The 20,219-nt window shown below is 44.5% G+C and overlaps 1 protein-coding gene across 6 annotated transcripts in view; it reads right to left on the reverse strand.

The window, feature by feature from the left end:
• Fars2 (phenylalanyl-tRNA synthetase 2, mitochondrial) overlaps positions 1–20,219 on the reverse strand; it is a 413,321-nt gene that overhangs the window by 11,817 nt on the left and 381,285 nt on the right. The window contains exon 8 of one of the 6 annotated variants that reach the window (XM_034510761.2): positions 15,112–15,568. The exons of the other annotated variants lie outside the window; for them this stretch is intronic. Coding sequence (XP_034366652.1) covers positions 15,541–15,568 — 28 coding nt within the window. The 3' untranslated portion in view covers positions 15,112–15,540. Of the gene's footprint in view, positions 1–15,111; positions 15,569–20,219 lie in introns of those variants that run through there. 6 annotated transcript variants of the gene reach the window in all.

The raw sequence follows: 20,219 nt of genomic DNA on the forward strand, positions 1-20,219 counted from the left end.
GCACTTGTCCACATTCAGACTCAGTTAAGAGAAGTGCTCACTTTCTGTATTTTCTTCAAGGAAAGAAACATTTTTTTTTTTAGGCTTAAATTTCTAGCGTATAGGAGAAAAACACGATCAATTTTTTCAACTTAAATTTGTCTATTATAAATGTTTTGGAGAAATTCAGGAGGATTGGCTTAGCCTCGGAGGCAAAATGCCATTTCAACTGAGGGTTCAAAGGCACTGCCACATACCATGGTGAGAAGTGACAATGGTGTTGTCCCTGTGTTTAGGTCCCTCACTTGAGGCTGATTTTATTTCTGGGCCAAGGAATTGGACAGAAGATCTGTCTAGGAGAGATTGCTGGAACGGGTGACTGGAGGAAGTGTCTCTTTTCAATGGTAACCTTTTCTATGTGTGGCACTTAGTTTAGAATAAGACAGGATGACTAAGAAGTTCTAGAATGATGTCAGAATAAGATGACTAACGAGCCTACTGCTGTACACACCCAGATGTGCCAAATCACACAGAAGGACAAATTACAATCATGAAGAATGTTTTAAGGAAATGGTAGAAGATAGCAAGACAGAAATGTCCAGATTCCAAGATGGAGAACATAAGCAGCAGCGGGATGTCTCCAGTGCTTCCAGCCCTGGATTCGGGGACAGTGTTGGTTACTGAAGCCTAGAGTTTGAATTTTAATATCCACTTGTCATGGTTTGTATATGCTCGGCCCAGGCAGTGGCACTATTAGAGGGTGTGGCCCTGTTGGAGTGGGTGTGGCCTTGATGGAGTAGGTGTGTTTCTGTGGGTGTAGGCTTTAAGATCCTCATCCTAGCTGTCTAGAAGTCAGTATTCTGCTAGCAGCCTTCCGATGAAGATGTAGAACCATGTACCCGCCTTGATGATAATGGACTGAACCTCTGAACCTGTAAGCCAGTCCCAATTAGATGTTGTCCTTTGGTCATGGTGTCTATTCACAGCAGTATGAAAAGGGAAGAGAAAGAAGGGGGGAGAAGGAAAAGGGGGAGGAGGAGCAGCAGCCTCGGCATGTAAAATAACACAAATGCTAGAATACAAAGATAAGCAGCATCTGAAGAGGGATGAGATAGTAACAGAAATTTCCAGAATTAATGGTATTCTTAGGAGGCACAGTAAAGTCCTGAAAGGGGAATGTAAAAACAAACAAACAAACAAACAAACAACTCAGTCTTTATTTTACACCCTGGGCTACAAAGAGATCTTTTGAAAATAGCTAGGGAGAAAAGGCCTGGAAAGGAAATAGATTTTCCCACAGCCACAGAAAGGCTAGGCAACATGGCTTAATCCCAGCAGAATATCCCCATGCTCTAGCCAGCTAAGCTGCCACCCTGGACTGACTAAACTAAAATACACTCAGGATTCCCATGCTCTCAGACACTCGTGAGAACTATTTCAGGGAGCAGGCTGAAATAAGACAGGAAGCAAGAATCCATCAACAGCAGGACATGGCAGATGTGACAGTGGGGGTGCCTTCACCAGGACTTTGTCACAACACACTATGGCATCAGAAGCTCCGAGACTCAGTTTTAGATTTACCAGAGGTTCCCTGAGTTGGCATGACTGTCTTAGAAAATGTGACAGTCTGCTCTAGTCAGTGCTCCACCTCACAAGGGAAGGGCTAAGAGGGCAGCAGCTTGGGGGTTACAAAGACCTGCTCTCAGCAATGCCTCAGATTTGACGATTTTAAACAAGACTGATAAAAGGTACTTATAAAGTTGTGTATCACTTATCGGTAGGGTTCATCCTAGGAAATGAGTCCTTCAGTGACTTATGTTGCTATCGGTTGAACAACATCATAGAAACTAGGATGGCCATGACATTGTTGGAGAGCTTTCTTCATGTATTAGCCTATCATTTCCTGAGATTTGACTATGCAGAAAGTGACTGCATGTGTGCAAGATCTAAAGAGTTAATAAAAGAGAGTGGCTAGTACGATGGTCATTACAATTATGACCTTGATTAATTCACTCGCTTAAAACATATACATTTTGAGAAAAGGTTCTGTGTCCCAGGATTTAGTTACATAGGGGAAAAAAACAATAAGAAAATTGACATGAACCGGAATTTGGCCACCATGTGTCAAACACTGAACGACTATTTCCCACAGTCCCTCCAAGTGAGCTTTCTAAATACAGGACAACTGAATGGGTTCTCTGTCAGTACCACCATGACCAGTTCAACCTGTTCTACATTTGTCCTACAGGAAGTGGCTGGTGATTCCCAGAAAGAGATGTAAAAGCTACATCCTGGTTAGTGTAGTAATGTCTACCCACAAGAAGAACCAAAACAGGGCAGAGAATGGAAGACTACAGCCCTGTAGTTTCCTTTTTCATAGATAGGACACAACCATAAAATGCAGCTCCTGTCACATGGGTAGCTGCTGTGTGGAGAAGACAAGACTGCTGCCAGCTCCACGCTGTGCTGATCACTTCTGCAGTTCAGTGAAGCCCAGCATTTACTGTGGACTCCGGGACAGACAGAGGTGGGATCCAACAGAAGCAGCAACTTGCAAAGCACAGGTGTGTGTCCAAAGAGGCACACCTCTGGAATAGTGGTTTAAATAATAATCCTAGGCCTCCAAGAATTATTATCCAAGAAGTCACCTTTTCTCTTTGTTAACAATCAAATACATTGATATCCTAGAGACTCTTCTGCCCACGGTGTTCAATATTTGGAGAAAGTGCCTGGCTTGTAATATTTTCCTATGACATATGTTCTCTTGTCCACTTTCTTCTCTCTCCCTTGCTTCAGTGTGTGTGAACTATGAAGGGATCTTTAACTGAAGAAGATACAAGTCCCTACTTCATTTGGGAGCACGTCTACACTGCCATCTCATTTACTCCTCAAACATGACCAGAAAGAGCATCTGCGTTACCCACGTTGTCCTACTAGGTGGGACAGGGTCTGCTGAGGCCCCTCTTTACTATGCTTACCCTTCCGTGGATGGCTCTGGCTCTGGGTGGTAGACAGGGCTCAAAGAAGGAGCAATGCCTGGGGTCAGGAGGTTGGTATTGTGGTGACGTGAAAATTTCACCTACATCATTCTGAGCAAGTGCCTAACATTCTGGGTCTCAATTCTGCACTGGAATTAGACAGCCAATCACTGAGACACTGGCTACCCAGTTCCATAAGCACCAGTTCTCTCTCAATCTCTGGTAAGTACTGACTAAAAGTTGGCAAGGCGGGGAAAGTACCTTTCTAACTCACCAAGGGACCCGACATTTGTTCTGTCCCTCCTTGGCAAAGGTCATTGCTGGTAACAAACAAGTGGGCTACAGACCGGAAGACCTGGCTATGAGGGGTTCACAGTCAGACTTTGCTATAGCTGCTCGGAATAAGCAGCCACCAAGCTGCTAATTGGATTTGGCAAGCTGCTGAGTCACTGTCGTGTAAGATCAGATCGCTGCACGCTGAAGATGAAGCCCATGCTGTCAGCAGCCGAGAACACGTCTTTGTGATGAAGGAGAACGGGGTGCACAGAGCACACTGTGGATCAGCTTTCACAATTTATGACGAGTAATTAAAATCTAACAAACCACAATTAGAAAGCACCCGCCACAGCCCTATTTTGCCATTTGTCTTTTAATTAAACGTTTCCTATGATTTAGCTGTAGCTCTGCACATGGAGCCAGAGCCCTGATGTATTGGTTGTAGCATCTTGGAGGGGGAGGGGCTGAGAGAGGACACTTAAGTGTTTCCTTTAAATCACTGATCTTTCCTGTCTTGGGAATCTCTGTACATCACAAGGAGACAGTGAGGCTAGCCCTTTGTGATACCAGAAGGGGCAGGGGATGCACCCAGGGGAACCGTAAAAGCAGAGCCAGGACAAAGCCAATTGGAGGGAGGTTTTTAATTTGCTGACACTGACAAGGTGATAAGTGGGAGAAAGGTACCATTATGCTATAAACAAGGAACATTTAGGAGGACTCTCTGTTGGAAACTAGGGTGGAGGGAATAATTTCTAAGTGTAAAGAGATTCTGAGTCCCCTCCCATGTTATCAAGGGCTTATTATCATAAGTGAGAAATGACCTAGTGTTTGCATGCCCAGGGGCACTATGGGATTAGACACAAGATACTTGAGGAAAAGGAGTTATGGTCCTAGGGGAGGGTCTGTCTCCCTGAGCACAACGTGGGAATGCTTTAGGCAGCCAGGCTCCCTCCAGGCCTACCAGAGAACTGAGGCAGACAGAGGATGAACATTCATTCACCTACTTGATTATCTGAGGCTGGAACATGGGAAAGATGATCTGCTCTAGAAGGTTAGGAAGGCTCCATACTTAGAATTGGATTTAAAGGATTTCACACTAGAACAAATGCTGCTTGAGGACAGAGGTGAAGGAGAGCAACAGGATGGCTCACTTTTGAGCTGGCTATCTGCTCAGTAGAAAGTTGTTCGTTACTTGATGGGAATTGCTGCAGTCTTATTATTGGACCAACTAACACGTGTCCAGGACAGCAGTGCCCTATGTCTAGGTTGCATGGTGCCATTGTTTAGCAAGCTAAAGGTTGCATAGGTTCAAGTACATTTGATAGGGCTGACACTGGCTGTCATCGGCTGCCTTCCCTAGACTGACAACCTCTACAATTTCTCCAAGTAACCCACCAAGCCAGCCAGCCAACCAGAAAAATAAGGTAGGCTTGCCAACAAAGAGCTTTGAGATAACCTAGAAGGAGGAGGGAGCCTATCTTCAACAGTCATCCTTGAAGATGACCTTCTTCTATACTGGAGCGTGGAGAAGCTGCCAAGAAATTTCATCACCTTCTTGCCAGCAAACTTGCAACTGGCTCTGTAATGGTATCTTTTAAAGTCTATTTGGCCATCAGCATCTTTTAGCATGCCTCAGATTCTTTGGGACCTTGTCTCACAGCATCCTTATTCTCCTTGTGCCTGCCTCCTCATCACTCCTGGGACTTTCCTCCTCTCAATGGTTTTTTACATGAGCTGAAGGTGAGTCTGTTTTAAAGCAGCTTGCTTTCCATTGGGCTTCAACACTCAGTGACATTTTTGTCATTTGACTCTTCAACATCCAAGCTTCATGAAAACGTGTCTCTTCTCTGTCATCACTGCCTCACTGCCTCGTATACCATAATCCTGACTAACTGAGGGGGCAAGTAAGGGATACAGTCTAGTTGGTGCTGTTTCTGTCACAGGGTATTCTGCATTCCACAAGAGGGGCACTCTGTCAGTGCTCCCACGAGGGCTAGTTCAGGGCTGCTGAGAATGCTATGCTTTTGCTTACTTTTAGTTGTACAAAACAATGGGTTTCATTACCATTTTCATACATGTATATCATTATACTTATTTCATATTCACCCCTTCCTTCCCTGGTCTCCCCCACCATCGTTACTTGTATGCTTTCATGTCTTCTGTATATATTTAAATATGTATTTAAATCTATGTCCACATAAAAGAGATTGTGACATGCTCTTCTTTTCTCTATTACCCTCTTAACCTCCACTCCTATCTTTGGACTCCTTCTACTCTCACATCGTGTGTGTGTGTGTGTGTGTGTGTGTTACCCCATGAAGGCCCAGAAACTCTTCCATCAATACGCAAATGTGTTTTATATCCTGTCAATCACACCTGCACTTCTGCAGGGGTGGGAGGCAGCAGCAGCCTGTACTGCTGTCACAGCTGTGAGATGCTTAGTAAACTGTTAAGATGCTGGAAGGAAGGCATTTCCACACTGGGGACAGAACTCAAACACATTGTTCCCTGGCGGCTTTGAGCTCTGAAGGCTCAGGTTAGGGTTGGGGCTCTTGGTGCAGGGTATTATCTGACACACTTGCTCTAGTTGTACCCTTGATCTCCTCTGTAGTGGTGTCCATTCCAACCCAAGTTAGGACTTGTTCAGAAGAGGAGCTGACAGCAGGCCACACATAGGCCCCCACCAGCCTCCTCCAGAGCCTCTGTCCAGCCTGGCTGGCTGTTCAATGAGCCACCACGGTCTGCCTTTGTATGATGCTCCCCACTCCTGCAGGTGGCCTTTCCCAACCCACTTTACCCATTGCTGGTGGGATCCTTGAAAAAACAAACCTGACAATGCCACATCCCTGTTCAAGTAGCTTCATTAGGCCACTACCACCACTTCATATGGAGAGGCTCTGCAGTCTGCCCTTGCCTGCTGCTGTTACTTTCCTGTGTTTCCACCACTTGGAATCAACAGTCTCTCCTGGGTTCCTCAGGTATTCCTCATGTTGCCCCCCACCCTCGCCTCACCAGAGCTGTTTCCTGGGAGGAAGGTTAGTCTGGGGAAAAGGAGGAAAAAGGGAAAATACATGACACCACGTTCATGGCACCTCCCTGGGGAGGGGCCCAGTCTTTAGATGGACATCTATCCCTGAAGGTTGGCTGGGTGTGGATTCCCAGGGAGGCAGACTTGGGAGGCAGCCTTGGGAGCCAGCAGATTTATTCAGCCTTGTTAGAAATAAAGCCCTATTGTGGTTGTCATCTGCCTGATTGCTATATCTGTTTCTCAGTTATACCTGAACTTGCCAGAGGAAGGGCAATTTGTAATAAGCCTCTTAAAACAGTAGCAAACCCAACCTGTTGCTGTTTCAGACTGACCATATGTAAAGCAGAAAGCAAACTGTCAGGATCCATGGCATTTCCTGAAGTCAGCACTTACATTGAATGGGAGGTATTGGTGACTGGTTCGAGATAGCTGAGTTAGATTCTGGCTACTGATCCAGGCTCTGTCAGTACCTCATACTGTGTCTGAGCAAGTTACCTATATCTCTGAGCTTTGGTCACGTTGGGACAAAACGACAGTGTTTGGCACACTGACATCCACTAGAAATCAATCCTTGCCCTTTTTACTCTTGCTTCTCATTCTTGCCTGTGGCCATGATGCTGGCTGGCTGAGGCCCTTGCCTTTAATATTCTTGGTGAGGGAAACGGTCAAGATCCTCAAGCACAGTCCCTGGAGCTGGGCCCGGGTGAGGTTCTGAGTTTGCCAAAGCTCTCTAGATTCTTTGTCACACTTTCTGCATTTGAGGGGCTGTGTCCTTTGGATTTCTACTATATGTGAGTCGTGTTGTTGTTTTAGCTTTTGCTCAAACAGGAGGTACAGTTTTCTCCCTTGGTCAACTATGAATGAAGGAGTCCAGACTTTGGTAGAGAAGAGTGGCAAGGGAGGCCAGAGCATCAGGGGTCAGATGGAGACCGGAAGACAAAGGCAGAAACAGGTAGGGACAGTGGGGTAGGGAGATTTCTCAGGACTGAACTGATAGAATTTGAAAAGTTTTTGTTGAATTTGTATCCTAGAAAGGCTTAATGGTAAGACATGGTCTAGAATGAGCTACCACTGCCTGGTTCCTCTTAGGACCACTTTCCTCCTCTTAGGCTGCCGCTCCCAGCCTTAATATGTGTCTGCTCTTATTGTAACTTGTTAGGCTGTTTTTGGTTGCTATCCCTGGGAGGCCTGCTCTTTTTTTAAATTAATTAATTAACTAATTAATTTTACATCCTAACTGTAGTTTCCCTCCCCTCCCAGCCTCACCCCTATCCACGCCTCTATTTCTCTTCAGAAAAGAAGTCCACTCCTTTTTTGAAGAGAAATGGAGAGTGAATCTGGGGGAGAGGAGGGAACAACTGCAGTTAGGATGTAAGGTATGAGAATAGAATAAATAAAAATAAATAAATAAAAAATAAAAAAGAATGAGCTTAGAATTAGAGAAAATGGAGAGTCTGAATATAGGCTTTTTAAAATCAACTGATATCTAAATGCAATAATGAGAACACGAGGCATCTTGAGGAGCTAACAACGGGTGATGACTATTTTAGTAATCAGAAAGGATTGTTTAACAGCACAGAGACAGTGAACTGCTGGTTTTCTGCTGAGTTTGCCAGATTACTCTCAGGATGCTGTGTGGCTTCAGCAGGTGACTTACCCCCTCTGAGGCTCCATACACGACCCTGGTGGCTGCTTAAGTGTCCATTCCACTTGCACCCTCCACAGTATCTGGCCTATGACTCCTACCATGTAGTATTCATGCTGTTGTATGATTCCTTCCATGCTGTACCATGGCCCTGGCCTATGTGACCATGGGGTATTGCAGACATGACAGTAAGTTACTTGTTTATATCCAATAGGGACAGGCAGTCATAGAATTGGCATAATCACTATTGAGCCGTAGATGGTGTATAGATGAGGACAATTTAAAAGTGTGTGGGAATTGGAGAGATGGCTCAGTCAGTAAAGTAGCGCTTGCCTTACAAGGACCCAAGTTCGATCCCCAGAACCTAAATACAAAACACTGGGAATGGTGGCACATACTTCTAATTCCAGTGTCTGGAAGACAGAGACAGATGATACCTGAAGCTTTGTAGCCAGCAAGCTCCAGTCTGGTGAGAGCCCATCCTTCAAAAAACAAGAGAGGTGGTGGCTGGAGAATGACAGCCAAGACTGGCCTCTGGCATTCGTATGAAGGTGTGTATATTCCTGCTCACACATACAGAATACAAAAAGTGTGCACATGCTTGGCAAGAAGGCTTAGAGGGTGAAGGTGCCTGCTGCTGGGTCTGAGGGCCTGCACGTGATCCTAGGACCTTTGGAGAAGTAGTAGTGAATCCCAGAGTCATTCTCTGACTTTCACTCATAAATACTGTGGCACATGGACACACGCGCGCGCGCGCACACACACACACACACACACACACACACACACACACACCCCTACCTAAACTTTCACCATCTTCATTTCAATGTCCACGACAGCCCACTTGTGCCTTGCATCCACCTTTTCATCCTGAGTAGGCAAAGTTCTAAGTTATGCTTCGCTATATCTGCTCCACGTGCAAAGCGTTCTCCAGCTGCTCAGAGTTAAGAGTCAGCCTTTCAAAGGCCTACAAGATCTGTGTGATTTAGACCCTACCTGCAATTTCTGAGTATTTCCAGTAAATGTACCCATTCAACATTCAACTTGCTCCAACTGATGCGGCCTTTTGGTTGATTCCTGTAATGTATCCATTCAAGCTTGGGGCTCTCGGCCTTTGAACCTTTCCAATTGCTCTTTCCTCTGCTGGGAATGACTTTTCCAAGGTCACTCTAGGATTCATTCCTTCGTCTCCTGCATGTATTTACTCAGTGGGTCCCATCTGTGTGCAGCCCTCCCCGATGACTAGATTGAACCCACACCACTCCCCTTCAAAACCTAAATGTGGCGTGTATGCTGCCCATTGATTTTATACCTGGTCTCTTCCCACTAGGTTGTTAGCTGGGGGCGTGTGGTGCCTTGGCTCTTGATCATGGCAGTCTCTTCGAGCCTGGCCAACAACAGGGGATAAAGAGTGACAGACAGCCATTGATCACTACTGGTACACAGGGGATGAAGTAAGACCCAACGCTACCCCCTGGTCCCATCTGTCTAGCTTTATCTTGTTTGGCCCTGGTGTTTTCACTAAATCCTGTTGCTGGTCAAATGCTGGGCCACCTTTCTCTGAAGCTGCGGGTCTAAGAAAATGCTAGTTGCAAAGAACTTTGGTTTGCAAATATTAGGCCAACCTCTGTGGCTGGGCAGGGGGATGGGGGGCTGACGAGCAAGATCTCAATGTTATAGGGGTGAAGGCCACCATCTGATTTATCCCCAAAGTGCTCATTAACTACAGCAACCAGACAAGCTGCAAATGTCAAGCACATGAATTAGACATCATCAAAACTGAAGATGAGTCTATGAGTGTTTGTGTGTGTGTATATACATGTATATATGTGTGAGCATATATATACCCATTTAACTTTCCTCTTCCACTTAATGTCACTGCCTTTGTTCACAAGGGCAGGCGCTTAACAGAAAGCCTGGCTTTGGGCTGGTCTCAGCATTGTAAAAAACTAATTGTGTGAGAGTTGCCTGCAAACACTTGGTATCATACAGGCTACCTTAGTAATTAAAATAATGAAAGGAATCATCTGGGCTAGAAACTGAAAGACTCAAAAGAAAGGTTAACATGAGCAGGAGGGGACATCCTCATTAGCTTTTCTCATAGGTAAGCAGCAGCTGGGGACACCTCCTGCATTGAGGGAATTCAGGTTTCTATTACGGGTGAACTTTCTCCAGGGTTCTGCTTGTCCCATGAAGGCCACAGAGGACTCACTTTGGTACAAAGGTGCCTCTACAGGCTCCTGATTTACCGTTTCTCTGCCTTGAAGCGTGGACATTTCGTGTTATCTTCAAAAGGACCCCTTTTTTCTGCTATCTTTGAAAAGAGCCAATAAAGACTCATTGATAAGAAATGTTCACAGATTGAATTTGGCGCTTACCAATGTGGGATACTTATGAAAAAGAATGGCTTATTAAAGTCCAGGCACATAGAGAAGTGTGTCTAATAAAGATGGCCACTCCACACAAAAGGCCAGGATTATACTCCAGGCAAAAGGGGAAGGGCGAAGGGCAAGACCCCATTGAGAAGGACAGTTATCTCTTCTGCTCAACCATTCTGCTCAAACTTAATATTTCCTGGAAATCTCTTCAGAGCTCATTTCCCCCAAGTACTTAGCACGGCAAGAGCCAGAGTGTAGGAAAACGCTAACTAGGGTTCTGCTGCTGCTCTTGTACTGACCCAGAAAGTAGTTTTAGGTTTTTAATGGCTTCCTTGTAGAGCGCCCCTTTTGTTTTGGTTTTGGTTGGCTTTGAATTCACAATGTAGTCAAGGCTGGCCTTGAACAGATTATTTCCTCACCTCTACCTTTCCAGTGCTGGAATTATAGTTGTGCCATCCTGGGAGTCAGTCATGGATTTGTGGGTGTTATCTGTGGATACTCATTATGGCATAAATGGTTTTGTCTATGGTATTAAATATCATGACTTTCTCCTGAGAGTACAAATGCTGCAGATACAGTCATGACCGGGCTGGGGGAAAACACCCAGGACGATCATTGTCACTGATGGTATAATTGCCAAATCTAAACAGATTTTGACTGGGGCACTGTGTTTATAGTGTTCATTATACTGCATATTTGTAGTTTATGACCTTTTCCTGTAGGTGTGTTATATGTCATAATAAAAAAGACTTAAGATTTAACAGGCTGCCTTCTGTGCAGTTCTTGTGGCTACATACCAAGTAGAGGACTGCCCTGGAGCTGGGAGGCTCAGTGCAGAAGCAGATGGGCTTTTGTTCTATGCTCCGATCTTTGTGTACTTAGGCTCCAAGGCAGAGTGGTGTTATACTTCTTCTTGCTTCTCAGAATATTAAGTGCCTTCTGAGTACATGCTGGTCAGGATACAGGGATGAATGGAGACTTTTGGAAAGGAAGGTTATGTAGGAATAAGGCAGAATAGGTTTGTACTCAGCTTTGCCAACTACTAGTTCTAGATGCAGGAAAGCTACTGAGCCTTCCAGAGCCTCTGGTTCCTCCACATATAGAGGCTATATAATACTGATCTCAAAAGAGCCTCATTGATGGGCAGTATGCTTACACACTAATCGCTGTCTCTCAGATGTGTTGTTAGTCCAAACAGAATCCCCCAAGAATCCTCTAAGACTGCAGGGCTGTGCTAGATCACATTTATTCTGTTGAGTATGCAGGGAAGACACTGTCCCATAGTGGTGGCTCTGGTTTGGATTCTCTGCTGCCTTTTCAGGCTTGCTCCTTAGGATGGTCCTCAGATTTGTACCAGTGAATGCAGGTTCTCACTCACAGGCAAACACATTCCCTCAATTACGCCCTAGAGGAGGACACAGGCCTAGCACCTTCCAGATAGCTCATCTTCTCCCTACCAATAACTAATCTTTTGGGTCACCACTCATTCCCGAGCCAGTTCCTGTCATATCAGAAGTTTGTTTGGATCTAGAAGAAGAGCAGAAGTCAATGGTTGAAACAATATGGCTGGAATATAATAAATAAGAGGGGTGATGAGGGGGAATGGACAGTGAGAGTTACATATACACAGAGACACACACAAACACACACAGACACATACTCACAGAGACATACACAGAGACACAGACACACACTCACAGAGACACACACACACCGAGAGAGAGAGAGAGAGAGAGAGAGAGAGAGAGAGAGAGAGAGAGAGAGAGAGAGAGATCATATTTAGCTGTTAATGTATGGAAACCTATTAGTATGTAATAGTGTATAATTGACATTTCTTAAATGCCTGTTGACAGAGTTACTTGTTTTTTATTTCCTTCAAGGAACAGCATTACATCTGGATTTTTAACATCCCTAAACATACAGGTTGGTCATCAGTCAATGGTGCTACTGGGAGATTTTGGAAACTTGAAAGAACGGGGATGAGTTGGACACGGGGATCTTCCTTTCTTTTCTAGGGGAAAGGTATTAATTAGGCAAATGTCTTTGACCAACAATGTGTTCCCAACATGATGCTGTCTGTAATGTTGTAGTTCTAAAAGCAGTGGGGCTAAGCAGAGCATCAACTGAACCATGAACCAGGGACCATGAACCAGATCTTAGGTGTTTTGTTATCATCTTGCAAAGTTGACAAGAGTGAAACAGCCAGCTTCAGACTCAGCATGTTCTCAGTGAATACCCTTTCTAGGATATCTGCCCTTACGAAGCTACCTGAAATATGAAAGCAGTTCTCAGTATGGGGATGAGCCTCCAGTAACTGCACTAGAGAGAACACAGTTTTGTTCTCATCTGTGTTGCTTTAGATCTACCATGAAACTTTCAGAAGATCATGAAAAAGCATGGATTTCACTTTCTAATGCTCAAGCCAATGCTTTATACAGTAAACAACAAAATTAGAAGCACCGGTGAAGTACTCTGGAGACCATAACAAACACAATGACCTTTTAGCCACCACTAGAAAGGTTATGCAAGATTCAGGGCTGACACTCTGTTCTTTAGGACTGCAGGTGCCAGTGCTTGGAGCTACGGTGGAGGAAGGAAGGTCTCCATGTTTTCTAGTATGGCATTTTGAAGGACAAACATGGCTAACTTGAAGCTATCTCATTACAAGATGAGAACAGTGAAATGTTTGAAACGAGCTTCAGCTGCCATTTAATATAACGTCAGAATCCTTGAAGGGCTCCTCTCAAGGCTCTGGACAGGGCTTGGAATTACTGCTGGGAGAGGATAGCAAAACTCACATCACTAGATGTAACCTATAAGGCACCAAAGATCGGTGCCGGTATTGATCCACTAGGCTCACGTATCTGGCATCTGCCTCATGATCCACTTACAGTCTTTTCTGATCTACTTCCTAGGGATAGAGTTAAACACAGTCAGTCAACTGATGACTGAAATAGTAAGTGGAAAATTCTAGAAATAAATAATTTATGGATTTTGATTAAGTTTCATTACAATGCATCATTCTAATTATTCTATTTGCATTATTAATCTCTTACTATGCCTGACTTAAGCAATTAACTTTGTCACTGACATGCAGAGAATGGAACAAACACAGCCTGAATAAAAAGGGTTCAGTATGATTCATGGTTCAGATACCTACACCCTTTATAGAATGCATGTCTTCCTAAAGAAAGAATCTTACATTTGCCCCACTCAAACACATATACCTCTTGGAGGCTACTGGCTGGCCATTGGACAAAAGCATAAATTCTCCCAACAATGCTGACTCCTGTTTGTCAGCAGGAATGTGGGTATTTGCTTTGTTTCTATGTCCAGGAGTTTCTTTAAGATTGGTTTTCTTTTGTAAAGTAACTACTATGGGATAAGACATTTGCCTGCTTGAACAATGCTCCCTGTTTCTCTTCCCTTCTTGGCTGCAATACTCTTAAACACATCTTTCTCTTTGCAGACACTGAAAACTGCAGGGGGCAGGTAGGGGAAGGGAACTACTGCTGAGGCTGGGAGAAAGTAGGGGAAATCGAGCAGCCAACCAAACTAGAAAAAATATTCTCACAGAGGAAAAAAAAGGGGAAACTTTGTACTGAAGCAAAAATATTTGACCAACAAAATTCTCATTGAAGCCAGAGTCTTGAAGGCACCAAGTGCCAGGGGGAAATAAAACAGTTAACAACCTACTGGAATTCTTATCCCATCAGAATGTCCACTCTCCTCTTACTTTCGTTCCTTAGACGTTGTTGTTTGTACGAACTATGTTTAGAATGAGCGGGATAAGAAATCTGGGAAGAGCTGCAATACAGGAAGAAGGTGATGAAATAGGGGACGGGAAGAAAACGAGATGAATAAATACAGAGTCTTGGGAGGGTGAAACCTGCAAGCCAAATTGGATCCATGGGAAAGAGACACGAAAACATGCCCTATGAGCCCACTGCACGTGAGCATTCTTGTAATAAATGCTAGGAAATGATTTAGGAAGCAGCAAACCTAGTGAGATTTTTTTTCCCCCCCCAGAGGAAACTTGGGTGACAAGACTTGCTGCAGGTACTCATTAATCTTAGTCCTGAAAGACGTGGGACTGTCTTTCCCAAAGCCAATATATATATAGACTCTTTCTGTCTGGAGCAGAATAAACAGAGGCTATTGTAGTTGAGTTTACCTAGAATAGAGCCCAGGAGCCTGATGAATTTGGAGATTCTTGACACCTAGAGAGAAGTCATCTGGAGCAACCAGACAAGGAGGCTGTGGTAGAGACCCTGGATGTTAGTGAAGGGTCACAGGGGTGGTAGATTCACGGTACCTATAGGCACAGTGCAAATGCTCCTGAGCTAAGTCATGATACTAGGGACGTTCCTAGCTGTTTGGAGTCCTAATTGCGTGCACAGTGGGAATGAATCAGGAGGAGACACTGACACAGGAGAATGTGCAGAAGGTTGAGGGGAGGTGATGTGCTGCAGCTCAGGCTGGTGCATCAACGCTGACAATTCCATTACACATGAAACCCACATTCCCCCACAGCAGCACAGAGCAACTCTGCTTTCTTGGAGGGCAGCCCAGGGTAAGTGGAGGAGAGAATGTTGGGAGAGATTCTCTGAACCCTGGTCATAGCAGAGAGGAGTGAATGCACCGAGCATCTTGGGATAAGGATGTGCTCAGAGGAAGCACAAGCGTGTGCACATCCAGGGGGCTCAGGCCTGCTGCCCGCTTTGGACTACAGGCTCTAGGTGCTTTTAAACCTTGTGGCAAACTTGGCTTTGGTCTCTGATCTTGGTAAAGTTTATTTTTCTAAGCCTTAATCATTTTTCTCATCAATTGACAGGAGTGACAATATTTATTTATAGAGATACTGAGACCATCAAATCAAATGATGGAAGAAGCACATTTAACAGAGGCTTGAGACTAGGGCTTTGAGGAGAGGGACAGAGGGAATCCAGCCGTCATGGGAAAATGCTGTTTGAACAGGCAGCAGGGAGGGTTCTTGTTTGATAGATGACACATCTTGAAGAGATTTCAAGGGAATTATGCAGTGTAGAAAACCCACTGGGAAAGTCACAGGGAGTACAATTACACGCATATAAAACGACAGTTACAGAGATAGAAAATAGTAGTGGGTACATCCTCGGTACGATGAGAGAAGGAGGGTGGGTGTAACCATCTGATGGAGTGCCCTGGTGCCCGACATGCATGCTGTGGAGAATCGGGGCCAGGAGCCACTGGTTGTTAAATACCTTGAACTTAACTTCACTCCTTATACGCTTTCACTTTGCATCTAGAAAATGAAAACAACAATGCACCAATTGTTAGGAACGTTCTCTTTCAGGAGTCCTACAGCTTCCACTTTATTCTTCTGAATGTGGGGCCTGTGATAAGTATTTTGGATTTAACTGTTGGAAAGAAATCTGACTAGCTTCGTGACTTGTAACCAGCTCTTCTTGCTGTTACCATATGGTGTTTCCTTTAATAAAAAACATTTTGCAGAAATAATGATAAAAAAATTACTTTAAACTTGTATAAAAGTTTGAGGTTTCTGCTGATAAAAGCACCCCTTTAATCATATAGATAGTTGTGTATCTGGAAAACTGGACAACAACCTTTGCTCTCCTGGCTACTTTCTCTGACATAGACTCGGCACTCACTCGTGTGTCTGATTCATCTTTGGTGGTGTTCTGACTGTCGTTCACTGACCTCACTGCAGACTGAACTGAACTTCTGCTCTACTCAGGATCCCACTTTGATGAATTTCAGTAGAATGACACATCCTAGTTCTGCACAACCATGGCACATTGAATAATTTCTGATCAGTTCAGCTACATTCAAACAACATAGATAAAAAATTGACCCAGCTTAAACACATTAAAAAACAGCCTGGAGATGTGCAGATCAAAGAAGATGTTCATGTTGTGATGGGTGATCTAGGCTTTTTCCTCTTTTTCTTCAGCCATCCCAATCATGCACGTATGTCCCAAATGGGTGACAGAAGGCCACAGAGCCACAAATAAGCCCTGCACAGATGAGACATGAAGCTTCATGGGAAAAGGCCACAGAGGCGTGCCAGGCCAAATCCTCTAGGACAGTGGCTCTCAACCTTACTAATGCTGTGACTTTTTGATATGGGTAATAATGGAGGAACCACATATTTTTCCAACCATAAAATTATTGTTGTTGCTATGTCATAACTGTAACTTTGCTACTGTAAAGAATAATAATATAAATTTCTGACATGTAGGATGATCTTAGGTGACCCCTGTGAAAGGATAATTTGACCCCAAATGAGTCATGACCTACAGGTTGAGAACCACTGCCCTAGGAATCTCACAGAAACTTCTAGTCATTTTCCTTAGCCAAAACTGAGTCTCTAGACAGTGTCTAGGACGAGGGAAAGAAAAATATGGATGAAGTTAACTCAGTCAACTGATAATATCCTGATTTAACCTACTCCAAAAGGGAAACAGGTGGGCTCCCTTGCCTCCCTGTGGAATATAACTTTTGAAGATATTTTCTCTTTCATTTGTTCGATATTGCCCTTTAGGGATGCTTGGCACATGGTTCTGAGTCTGTACAAGGTCTTGGCTGCCTTGGTTTGCCTCTGTGGGAAGTGATCATGTAGACTTCCTTTATGCCCCTTCAACTAGTTGTTGATGCCTGGACCAGTAGACATTTAATGTCATTCCTTTCCTGGCAGATGAGGGTAATGTGGCGACAGAGTACGTTTAAGTCACTGTCTTCACCTAGCGTCCTCTGGCTCAGTACGAAGGGCAGGCAGGCAAGGAGAGACTCCCTTGTGAATGGGGTGGAGGAACAGCTAAGAGGCGTGGGCTGTGGGGTATCGTTTCTCAAGCATCTAACACAGACTAGCTTGCTAGTATTCAGCCTCTTAGATAACTCGTCCTTCTGGATTAAAAAAAGAAGTGTTCTAGCACCTATGATGGTTTTACATTTAAAAGAGAGCTGAATTCTGCTGGTCTATTTAAAGATCTGTAGCCACTTCTATGGTAAACAGTGAGGGGACAGGCAAGAGAAAAAGATCCCTCGAGGTTAAACTGCACACTTGTGTCTCCAGCCTTTATTTTAAAGTTAATATTATTAGTTGAGATTGTCGCACATGACTCTACACATGAAACTGCAGATGACTCAGGAGAAGGACTGCACCTTCTCAGGGGCATCAGAGCCTGCTGGGTGATTCTTTCCAGAGGCAACAGGTTGAGAAGAGGAGGAAGAGAAGTAGGAGGAGGAGTGGGCGAGTGCTAGGACAGCTTTGCAGAGATGAGAATGCCTCCTGGGAGCTCCTGAAGCTCTCCACCTCTTGGGATTCCTACTGTGTGCCATTTCTCCCACACTGCACCAGGGCTGCTGCGTGGACAGCACAACAGGGCAGCAAAGGCCTTCAAGCCTGGCTGTGAGGGAAACTGGCTTCTGTATTATGCTCTCTCTTTCGTGGCTCCTTTTGCAAGTCAGTGGCACCTGCTCTGTGAGAGGGCTCATGGTGGGGAGCTGAGTTTTCCCTGCACATCTGAGTGTGAGAACTTAGAACCGGGGTCTCTGGCCCCAGGGGAGATGTCAGGTGCCTTGCTGCCTTTGCTGACAGACTAACTGGCTTTCTGAGACCAGAGGCAGAACTAACCCACTCGGATGAAATATATACCAGTTCTTGGCCCTCAGGGATTGAAGGGTCAGGGTGTGCTGGGTACATCCCAACAACACCTTTCCATAGTGACAGGGACCTAACCACATTCTCTTTTCCCAGTGGTTCAAGATGGCATTCAAGTCTTCCTGAAGATTTTTGGAAAGTTAATGTGAGTCTACAGGGTCTCAAGACAGTGCAGGTAGGAATGGTACTCTATAGCCCTGGGGTAGAGGATGCCACTTGTTTGTTTGAAGCTTTAGCACTACTACTGATTATAGTCACGAACAGTGACAAGATTTAGAGTTATACAATAGCATTTCCAGATTTTACGTTGTTACACTACGTTGAAGTTGAACACACTTAATCCAAAAAAACAAACTCTAAAATGCTCTAAACCCTGAAACAGTGACATGATGTCATAAATCTGATGATTCAATGTAACGACGTTGTTTCATACACACAGTGACTAAGAGCACAGGAGTCAGGAAGATGAACCAGCTGGTAAAGCAGATGCCAGGAGAGCTTGCAGACCTCAATTCGGATCCCTAGCACCTGCCTAACAACAAGTGTGGTGGTGATACTTGCTTGTCATTCCATGCTGGGGAAGCTAAGACAGGAGGAGTTTTGAGGCTCCTTAGCCAACCAGTTTAATCAAATCGATAAGTCCCACATTCAGTTAGAGACCCTGCCTTGAAATAAGGTGGAGAGCTACTGGTGAAGATGCCCACCATTGACCTCTGGCTTCCACACCCATGCACATACACACCTCTACACAACACAGACACAAATGCACACACAATACTGTATGCTGAATGTGGTAGTGCATGTTGGTAAAACCAATACCAGGATGTCTGAGGAAGGATGATCTGTAGTTCAAAGCTAGTGGGAGACATAAAGATGTTCTTTCTCAAAAATACAAACAAAACATATAAAATGTTCTTCAGGCTATGTGGTTAAGATGTATAATTATTATGACTTCAGTGCTACCCATCCCCCAAATATCCATTAGCAAATGGTCCTAATTTTAAAAAATCTTAGATATATTTCCCACATCAAGCATTTGAAATAAGGGTTGTTCAACCTGTAGCAGTTAATGCTTAACTACTTCTAGGAGAACAGAGCTAGGAGTATGCATGTGTTACCAATCACAGCTTGGTGGTCCTGACGGTCCTGCCTGTGCCACAGAGTTGATGGAGCCATATGCACTTACTACTGAACTTCTCATGTCTCCCTTAGTATAATCTACTGACAGAATCTGGTGCTCAACCCCTATCAAGTGGAGGATCATGGGAGAAACACCTAGAGATGGCAGTTGATGGATCCAAATGGCTTGAAATATTAGAGATTCCTAACTAACTAGCTCTATGACCGTGAGTAGGTTATTCATACATAGATGGGAGGAGCAACACTCCCATGTTATTAAACAATGTGACCGCTAATGCTGCTACCCAGAACGATCTAGAATCACCTGGGAGACACACATCTTGGCAAGTCTGTGAGGGAGCTTTTAGTTTGTGTTAATTCGGGTGGAAGGTCAGCTTCCAATGTGAGTGGTGCCATTCTATGGGTGGGGTCCAGGATGGAATCTGAAGGGAGAAAGAGAGCCGAGCACCAGCAGTTCTCCCCTTCTGCTTCCTCAGTGCAGCTGCAATGTGACCCGAAAGTCACACATTACTATTAGTGACTACATACAAATCAGGTGCTAGAACTTGGCAAGAGGTGATGGCCACTGTCTCCAACAAGGTGTTGCAATCCCTCACTTGTTTTTGAAACTCAAAACTTACTGGTGATTACAGTATCTGGCTTTTCTTGTGGTCTTAATTCTATCAATTTATTTAATTCTAAGAATAGATCTGATGATAAAGCTATTCTGACTCCTGTAAACAGGACAGTAAGAGAGATTTCTTCATAAAGTTATACAACCTAGAGGCAGGTGGGGGTCAGAGCCCAGTTATTTGGTTCCATAGCATATACTCCCCTACACCATGGTAGTGATCATGACACAGGAGATCCAGCGGCTCCCTTGTTTCAAAGTTATATTCCAAATTGTGGTAGGAACTGCAATGTAGGACAGACATGGGCTTCTCAGCTTCATCTCCTAAGTGAAATAAAATCTGGTGGAGGAAGCACCGAAGGCTCCACCATCTGACACACCCGGCTCAGGGCTCTTGGGCAGTGGTGGTGAAAGACTGGAGAGTCGGGGTGAATCCTAAAATCAGGGCAAGGCAATGGCAGTTAGTCAGTGAGAGATTTCTGGCATGTTAGAAAAGAGGGGCAACCTCCATCATTTAAGCAC

Source organism: Arvicanthis niloticus, chromosome 8 (genome assembly GCF_011762505.2).
Source record: "Arvicanthis niloticus isolate mArvNil1 chromosome 8, mArvNil1.pat.X, whole genome shotgun sequence".
NCBI lineage: Eukaryota > Metazoa > Chordata > Mammalia > Rodentia > Muridae > Arvicanthis > Arvicanthis niloticus.